The sequence below is a fragment of the Sus scrofa genome, chromosome 2 (genome assembly GCF_054392235.1).
Source record: "Sus scrofa isolate SSC_HxYL_T2T_F1_AM1 chromosome 2, Sscrofa_HxYL_maternal_Yorkshire_Landrace_v2.0, whole genome shotgun sequence".
Lineage (NCBI taxonomy): Eukaryota > Metazoa > Chordata > Mammalia > Artiodactyla > Suidae > Sus > Sus scrofa.
In genome coordinates, this window is record NC_139384.1 from 17,209,775 (window position 1) to 17,219,709 (window position 9,935).

Below are 9,935 nucleotides of genomic sequence, written 5' to 3' on the forward strand. Positions count from 1 at the left end.
TGTTCCATGAGCATTTGAGAAGTATGTGTATTCAAACAAACAAAAACAAGGGTCTATTTATTTCCTAGCATCCCTTGCCCACATTTTATGATTTTGAGGACTCATTTTTTTCTTTTTACTTTTATTTTGTTTGAAGCATGTTCATGATTAAATCTGTATGCTGGCTTATTTGAGTGACTGCTCTCTGATTGCGGTTTCCTCAGTCCTAGTTCTTCCTCTTCTTCTTCTTTTTTTTTTTTTTTTCTTCTTTCTTCCCTTTCCTTCCTTTCTTTTCGGTTTAGAGAAGCCCTTTCAATATTTCCTTTAACCTGGGTTTTGTGTTGCTGTATTCTTTAAGTTTTTCTTTGTTTGGAAAAATTTTTATTTCCCCTTTATTTTAAATGATATTCTTGCTGGATAGAGTATTCTAGGTTGCATATTTTTTCCTTTTAGCACTTTAAATATCTCTTGCCATTCCCTCCTGGACTGTAGTGTTTCTGTAGAGAAATCAGCTGATATTCTTATGGGGGTTCCCTTGTAGGTAACATTCTGTTTTTCTCTTGCTGCCTTTAGGATCCTCTCTTTATCACTAACTTTTGCCATTTTTATTATGATGTGTCTTGGTGTGGGTCTGTTTGGGTTCAGTTTGTTTGGGGCCCTCTGTGCTTCTTGTATCTTGAACCCAGTATCCTTTAGATTTGGGAAGTTTCCATTGATAATTTCTTCAAATATATTTTCCATTCCCTTATCTTTTTCTACTCCTTCTGGAATTCCTATTATGCGTAGATTGGCCCGCTTTACATTATCCCATAGGTCTCTTATATTGCTTTCCAGTTTTTTGATTTGGTTTTCTGTCTGTTGACCAGATTGAGTGATTTCCATTATTCTATCTTCCACATCACTGATTCGTTCTTCTGCATTATTCATTCTGGTTTTTACTGCCCCTAGTTCAGTTTGCATCTCTGCACATGAATGTTCTAATTTTTCTTGGATTCTCCTTATATTTTCTAGTTCCTTTCTGAGGGTATCTGCATTACTGTTCATATCTTCTCTTCATTCCTTCAGTATTTTCACTATTTCTCTTTTGAACTCCAGGTGTGTCTGACTGCAGAGATCTGTTTCATTGTTGACTGTTTTAGGTGAGTTCTCCTGTTGGTTTGACTGGGGGTGGTTTCTCAGCTTCTTCATCTTGCTTGTTGTTTTCTTTCTCCTGAGGGAGTTGTACTCTCCATGATCGTGCAGTGTTTGCCTTGTCACTGCCGTGGAATATTTCCTGAGATCTGACATTGTTGGTCAATCTTTTTTGAGGCAGTGTGGCTTTTCTGGAGTGTTGATGGGGCTAACAGTGTTTCTTTGAAGCAAAGGAGGACTTCCTGAGGGCAGACAGGACTGGGAGGTCCACACCGTGATGGTAGCAGATTTCACTTGGTCATGCAGAGCTTGCTCTGGTGTTTTTAGGCTGTGGGGTTCTCACTGGGGGTTGGCGGTGTTGGGCAGCTGCTCTTCAGGGGTGCATCACCCCCTGGGGGCTGGAGCTATCTGGGTCACTGAGAACCTAAGAGGCTCTTCCCTAGGGCAGCCCAACTCAGAGAGACAGCCTGAGAATGTAGGCGGATCTTTTCACAGTCTGGCCAAGCTTGTTGCAGCTTTTCTGGGCTGCAGGGGCTCTTCTAGGGGGCTGGTGGTGCTGAGCAGTTATTTCACGGGAGTGGGGCACCCCCTGGGGGCTTGGGCGGGTAGCAGGGCTGTTGGGGTCCCAAGAGGCTCCTCCTCAGGGCAACCCAACTCAGAAAAACCGTCTGAGATCTTTTCCTGACTCGGCCAGGCTTGTTGCAGCTTTTCTGGGCTGCAGGGCGTCCTGCCTGGAGCTGGCAGTCCTATGCAGCTGGTCCACTAGAGCATCCCCTGGGGGCTTGGGCGGGTAGCAGGGCCATTGGAAACCTAAGATACTCCTCCCCGGGGCAACCCGACTCAGAAAAACTGTCAGAGAATTAGGCAGATCTATTCACAGCCTGGCTAAGCTTGTTCTAGCTTTTCTGGGCTGTAGGCCTTTTCTCAGGTGCTGGTGGTGTTTGGTACTGCTCTGCAGAAGTGTAGCCCCTCCAAAGGGCAAGCAGGCCTGTGCAGGGACAGCCCCTGTGGTGGTAGGCTTCAGGCAATTGTTGAGGCCAGCCCTCCTGGATGGCAGGCAGCCCCAGGTCGGGTGAGAGCGTAGGGCGTGGCAGGGATGGGGGGAGGGGATGCACTGTGAAGCAGAGCTTTCAGCTACCTAGCGGGCCTGTAAGCTTGCTGTGGCATGGGAGGTATTCTATGGGGACCTACCCCTTCTTCTCTCCCCTCCCCGGCACGGGCGCAGACCAGGCTCTTCTCCCAGGTTCCCTCTGATGCAGCTTTCCACTTCCCCGCCCCTAGAGTATTGCTCCCTTCCTATGTGACAGCTTTGTTTTCTAGTCTCCCAGGCAGTCTCTGCCCCATCAAATGGTTTCTAGACCTCCCAAGCAGTTTCCGCTCTGCCCCGCCCCCCTAGCCCGGGGACTAATCTCTGGAGCCGAGGTCTCGGTGCCCAGCCCCCACCCAGGCATCCCCCAGCCCCCTCTCGGGGACTAACCTTCAGAGGCGAGGTCTCGGTGCCCAGGCCCTACCCAGGCGTCCCCAGGCCCTTTCTCAGGGATTAACCTTCAGAGGCAAGGTCTCGGTGCCCAGCCCCCACCCAGGCATCTCAATTTTTGGTGACTGTGCCCGTAGTTCAGATGGTCCGTTGGGTTCTTATCGGCTTTTCCGTACTCTAACTTACTGCTACACTCTTCTCTGCATCTGGAGATTCCTCCGGTTCGTTTGATCTTTCCCCCGAGTAAGTGACTTTCCAGGGTGCGGGATCCCTTTCTCCTCCGCAGTTCCCTTTTGGGAGCGCCCGTCCTGCTCGGATTCACCTTCTCTCCCTCTCCTCTTTTCTCCCGTTCTGCCCAATAATGTCACGAACTTCTTGCCGTGATTGGAGTTTAGGTTCCTCTGCCAGCGATTGGTTGCTGTTCTGTGCGCGTCATTTCTTCTGTAGATGTGCTTTTTTTGTTGTGTTTGTGGGAGAGGGCGAGCGTGTCCCCCTACTCCTCCACCATCTTGTCCTCTCGATACTAGTCAGATTCTTAATCTGCCGAGCCCCAAGAGGAACTCCTTTAATTTTATTCTTTTATTTATCTGAGCTGCATCTGTGACCTACACCACAGCTCAGGGTAACGCCGGATCGTTAACCCACTGAGTGAGGCCATGGGTCCAGCCCACAACCTCATGGTTCCTCATTGGATTTGTTTCTACTGTGCCATGCCAGGATCTCCAAAAATGTAATTTTTGAAAAAGCACATTTATGTGTAAATGCTCTCTTTTTGGGATTGTGATAAGGGAAAAAATTTTTTTTAATTTTCTTTATTGCTATGCTAGGGTACGATTTATAACTTTCTCAAACTTAGGATGGTCAGGAAAAGTGTTTTGATAAATGTCCTTTTTGTGGACTTCCTGCTATTCTACAATTCTTTTCTCATGTATAGGTGTTTTTCATCTTTTAAAGTAAAACTTTAGCTATGCTGCTGGATATAATGAGTGTTCAAGAATATCGCTACTGGGAGTTCCCATTGTTGCTTAGCAGTTAACAAACTGACTCGAGTAGTATCCATGAGGACAAGGGTTCAATTCCTGGCCTTGCTGAGTGGATTGAGGATATGGCGTTGCGGTGAGCTGTGGTGTAGTTCACAGCCACGGCTTGGGTTCACATTGGTTTTTCTCTGACATAGGCTGGCAGCTACAGCTTGGATTGGACCCTAAACCGGGAACCAACAAATGCCGTGGGTGCAGCCTTAAAAAGACAAAAAGACAAAACAAAAATATCGCTATTGATGTGCTTCATAGCCAGAGTCCTGAGAACATTTTGACGTTTGTGAGTTCTTGGGACTTTTGTGTCCTCATGAGTCCTTTCCTCCCTAAAAATATTAAAACTGTGGTTTTGCAACTGCATTGGTATATAGATGACTGCAATCCAGGTTGTGTTATTGATTGTTTCTTCTTATTTTAAGAGAAATTAAAAATTGCAGGGGCTCCTAAAACTATCTTGGGCTCTAGGGTCTGTGCCTACTATGCTTCAATGGGCATCCTCCCTGATCACAATATATGGGGTCCTAAAGAAAACTGATCCAGATAGGATAATACTCCCAAGTTGAATCAACTAAGAACAGGAATAAATCACCATGAAATACCATAAGATTTTTTTTCTTCGTACCCCACACAAGAATTATTTACCACCTGTTTTCATTATTTGTCCCCAGAGTTTTTTCAAGGCATCCTTCACTTCTGCATTTCTGAGCGTATAGATTAAAGGGTTCAGCATGGGGGTTACTATGGTGCAAAACACAGTCACAACTTTGTCAGTGGGGAAGGAGGTCATGGGTCTCAAGTACAGGAATGAACAAGGCACAAAGAACAAGATAACAACCGTGACATGAGAGGCGCAGGTAGACAGAGCCTTGCGACGCCCTTCAGAGCTATGAGTCCTCAGGGACCTCAGGATGACACCATAGGAAGCAACCAGCATGCAAAAGATTACCAAACACATGGACCCACTGTTGGCAGCAATCAGGGGCCCCAAGGTGTGTGTGTCTGTGCAGGCTAGCTCCAGGAGAGGGATTAAATCACACATGAAATGATCAATGACATTGGGGCCACAGAATGGTAACTGGACCATGAACAAAACCTGGATCCCTCCATGAATAAACCCTAAGGCCCCAGCCATTCCGACCAGGAAAGTGCACACAGGTGGGCTCATGATGGTCATGTAGTGCAAGGGCTTACAGATGGCTACATAGCGGTCATAGGCCATGACAATCAATAAGACGATCTCAGCTGCACCAAAGAAATGTTCAGCAAAGAGCTGGGTCATGCAGCCCTTGAAGGATACGGTGTTTGTTCCAGAGATCAAGTCAAAGATCATTTTGGGTGCGATGGAAGAAGAGTAGAACACATCTATAAGGGACAAATAGGACAGAAAGAAGTACATGGGAGAAGCCAGGGCTGGGCTGATGAAGATGGTGACTGAGATGAGCAGGTTGCCTGCCAATGTGATCAAGTAGGTGGTTAACAAAACACCAAATAAGAGTTTCTGCAGTTCTGGATTCTGGGTCAGCCCCAGTAGGATGAATTCTGTGACATTGCTCACCCTTGCCGTCAACTCATCTTGGGATGAGAGCATGTGGTCCTTCTGGAAAGAGCACAGTGTTACTGAGTGATGATGTTTAAAATTCAATATGAAAAGATTTCATCCCCTCTTTAGTCGTGGATTGGGGGAGCTACACCTTCTACCCGCCTCTGAGATTTTACAGATAATCCTAAAGAAGAAAGGAAGGAGGGTAGATTTGTCCTTATTCATATTAATTGAATATATAATGACAAAACCTTAAAACATGACACTAAAAGCAAGATGTTATTGTGAACATTGACTTATGGTTGACTTCTAAACTTTCTTTGCAGCTCTAAAGTTCTCACAGATAGCTTTCTTTCACGTTGGAGGACACGTATCATCATCATAATTATTATTTAAAGTTCAGCTTGTCTATGGGCATGAATAATTTTAGGTATAGGCACACAATGTTCTTTTTAAAAAAGTCATCAACTGTGTATCAGATATGAGAGTAGCATCCAAGCCTTTCTCTGTCTATACCAGCTGTGTTGTCTGCGCTCTTCCTGCCTTCTGTCAAATGAAAGCACATGCACACACAGGGACAGGGATACAGATGGGGTTTTTGTCCCTCAAAATGGCAAGGAACTATCTTTATAACAGCTCATTGAGCAGCATTCACTCAACCGTCCAGGGTGTTTTGTCTGGCTCAGCGTGACTCTTCCACGCTCGCTCTTTCCCTGTCTTTGAATGTGAACATGTGAGTGGTACAGAGTTCCCTGAAAAGCTCTCGATATTCCTGAAATGAATTTTCTGTGCAATTGCTCTCTCATCACACCTAGAATCCTGCTCTGGATGAGATCTATTATACCCTCCTCACATTTTACAAATGGAATTAAATGAGCTGTGAAGTTTCCCTGAGTCTCCTACTGACGAGACAGAAATGTTACAGTCACCTGAGATAACCCACTTTCCCTTCCATCATGTTTAATCCATTAGGGTGAACTTGAAGTTTTAGCTGCTCACTGGTGGAAGTATTGACTCTATGTAAGAATACATTCTTCTTCTGGGGAACGATCTGGACGTGGATATTCAAAAGTGAGTACACGTTGTTATTAGAAAAGACTGTAAGATATTTTACTCTTTATCCCTTTCTCATTTTGCTTCCTTCTCCAGTCCTTGCTAAGAAGCATAACCATGTGTTTTTCCTCTAAAATTCCTGGGCACTGACTTCCTTGTCATGATCCCTCAGTGTCAGTAAGGATGAGGGAAGATCTTGTAATTTTCAAGAAAGCATAGTCTCTGAGTGGTTTCTTCTGTGTCCATGGCTCCTTTGGCTGGTGACTGTGTGGTTCATCATTCTTTTACGATTTCATTGACCCGCTCTAACTTCAATGTGGTGACATGGAATTCATGAAAAAGGGAAGGAATTTCTAATCCTTACAAACAGAGATGTGCAGACTCAATCTACTTAGTGGGACGTAAATGTGAACCACGATCTTGTGAAAATGAGTAGTCGTTCTCAAGAGTGTCCTGCCTGGGAAAATCAGAGAGTGTTTTCTTCATTTGTTTTTGCCTGGGCCCATGGCACGTGGATGCTCTTGGGCCAGGGATCAAATCAGTGCCACAGAACTGACAGCCTCAGGTCCTTTACCTGCTGAGCCATCAGGGAACTGCCAGACAGTGTTTTCTCTTGCTCTTTTGGTATCATTGTGTCCACCTTCATTTTTAGAGAGAAGGATTAAGCCTCAATGGACAGACCTCCCATTCTAAGAACTATCTCAGTGAAACTGAATTGGCTAAATTAAGTTAATCTACTTAAATGTTGGGAAAAAGAATTAGTTATCACTCACCTGGATTGGTTGATTGTGTATCCTTACTGTTTAGATTAGGCCCAGTCACTGCTTCTTCCCCTCAGGCATTTGCCCTATAGCTGCAAATCTACATGCATTAGCCAGGGAGACACTGGAATTCTTCTCTCACTAGACAAGTCTCTTAGTCTGGTTTCAGTGTATTTTTGTTCTCACTGGCAGTCTGGATTTACTCAGAAAATGAATTGTTGTAGTTAGGAAACTTGGTTAGCTGTAAGATGTAATTTGGACTCACTTTCTTGGCTTCTACTGAAACCATAAACGAATCTTCAAAATATAATTATGAAAAGTTCTTCAAATGGAGAAGTATAAACTGTATGAGTAAATGAAATCCATTTGATTGAACATGCTTCTCTCCAGGCAATTCTGCCAAAGTGTTGTTTCCCAAAAAGTCTATGAGCAATGGGGAGAGAATTCCTTTTATTTCTGATACAAGCCCACATTCAAACTCATACTAGGCTTGGCAGCAGTGTCTCCCCAGGAGATCTTCAGCTTGTTGATGCATGGCCCTGTGGCTCTTGTTTCCTTAAAGGTCCTTCTTTGTAATTCATTCTTCGCTGACTCTAGAGAAATGTTTAAATAGCCTTTCACCAAGTGCAAGTTTGGGTAATGCGTTGACCTCTCAAGTCCTCCGAGGACTAGTAATTGGCCCTGCTGGCATCTTTTCTGAAGCATCAGCCAAAGCCTTGCCTTTACTCCCACTTGGCTCCCACAGACAACCTTAGAGGCCACGGTTAGAAATGCACTTGGGCTTTGGTGAAACATATGCCTCTGGCCATAGTTTAGGATGGGATTTGTGTAAGGTTCTTGGAAAAGTTTGTGTTGGGGCTTCCTTGTTCATTTTGACACAGGTGGGCCTGGCATAAGATATATGGGGGTAGTTTCAGGCATAGGTCAGAGCCCAGATGATGCCGGAAAGATGTTACCGGAGTCTGGGTTCTTTGTGCAGTCGAAGAATGGAGTCCGCAAAAACCCAGGCAACAAGCACACAAAGTCTTTATTACAGGAAAGCAAATAGCTCCCATGGCTGCTGTGTGGGGGGAGAAGTGCCCCCCTTCTCTATTGTCCTATAAAGGTTTTTAATTCCTTAAAGTGTGTGTGTGGGGTGTACCAACATGGGGTGCAGAAAGATGTGGTTTTCTCCCACTGGCCTTGCTCAATATCCTATATCAGTCCTTATCCAATAGGGGTTTTAGGTGTGGAAGTGTCCTGTAGGTCTCATGGTTTTCTTTGCCCTTTTCTTCCCATAAACTGAGTCACAGGGGCTTAGGGATTAATGTCCATCTGGGGGTAGGTACACCTCCTTATAGTAAAGAAGGCCTGTGGGGATGTTACTCCCTGGAGCCCTTCAGCCACAAGTGATAATCAATAGCCATACCAAAGAAGGCGTCTAAGCCCATGTTCCTCTACTGACTACCTGAGTTAGTATTCTGCCTCACAGAGAATGGACTTGTCTGTGAAAACATGATTCTTCTAAATGTATGGTTATGCTAAGAATGGAAATGTCACTTTTTGAAGTTATGTGCCAGGTTGACACCTTGAAACAGAGCAGGACCCTGTGCGGCTCCTAGACACAGATACACAGAGCAATATCTTTGAGATTTTCTGCCAAAGGAGTCATCATTCCAGAAAGAAGGTCTTACTTTGGGAACCACCATAGCTCATCGCAGGACACTCTGAGGCCAGATTAAAAGAATACAGGCTCTGAGCAAACTCTGATCCTTAGCAGCAAACCCACCCTTGAGCCATTTCCATAAAACTCCTCACCAAACCCTACCAGGGTGGGACACAATCCGGCTGATTCCCCTTTTGCCTGGCAAAGCAGTAAAGCTATTCTTTTCTTGTATGACCAAAACCTCGTGTCTCCAAGGTCCAGTTTGGCGCCAGTGCACAGAGGCTGGGCTTCAGCAACAACATTATCCTGGGACATTGTGACATTTTTATTAGTGACTGAGAGACACAAGTGGCAGGGTTCCCAGCTCCCTAAGATTGAGTACGTCACGATCATATCAACTTCATTTAGGGTGAGTGGGCACCAGATTGCCCTGCTGTATTATTACATAGCTTTTTTGTGTCTGCCTCACAGAGAGAGAATCATGGGAACTTCACGTACTATGCTTTCACAGAGTAGCCATGGGAAATCACACCCAGACAGGCACTCCATGGATAAAGACACCCAGAGGGAGCAAAGAGAAACACTGTGGCAAAGAGGCTGCCTACAGCTTCCTCTCCCTCAGCTTCTGAGGTGATAAAGAGCTGGCTGGAACCCTGCACAGAATTGCCTTTCTCTTTCAGCAGCCTTTACCTTGAAACCAGATCAACACACTCCTGAAGTTCAGAGCAGAGAGGGAAGCAATGATGTCAGCTCTATCCTCAACAGTGAACAGTTTTTCTCATGTGTTTGCTGCCTGCCTCTTGCACAGTCTGTCCCTCTCCTTGATTTTTTTAAAAATTGTGGCAAAACACACATGGGATTTACCATTTAAATCATTTTGCACGTGCAGGTCAGTGGCATCCAGTACATTCACATTGTGCGCAACCATCCTCACCAGCTATCTCCAAAATTTGCTCCTCTTTTCAGACTGAACCTCCACATCCCCTAAATCATTACTTCTCATTCCTGCTTTCTCCCAGCCCCTAGAAACCACTGTTATTCTCTGTGCCTGAGTTGGATTTTTCTAATATGTTGCACAGAAATGCAATTATGTAGTATTTGTCCTTCTATAACTGACTTTTTCCACTTAGAATAGTGATCTCAAAGCTCATCTATGTTGTCACATAGGGCATGATTTCCTTCTTTTTAAAGGCTGAAGAATATTCCATGTATATACAGCATATTAAAAAATGCATTCATCTATCGATTGACATGTAGGTGGTTTCTACATCTTGGCTCTTATGAATAACGCTGAAGTGAATATAGCACTGCA

At 44.8% G+C, this 9,935-nt stretch overlaps 1 protein-coding gene across 1 annotated transcript; it reads right to left on the bottom strand.

The window, feature by feature from the left end:
• Positions 1-4,258: 4,258 nt before the first annotated feature.
• LOC110258149 (olfactory receptor 4C45-like) lies at positions 4,259-5,212 on the bottom strand. Its single transcript, XM_085011666.1, has one exon. It carries the CDS (start codon positions 5,210-5,212, stop codon positions 4,259-4,261), a length of 954 nt encoding a protein of 317 aa, XP_084867792.1.
• Positions 5,213-9,935: the final 4,723 nt, after the last annotated feature.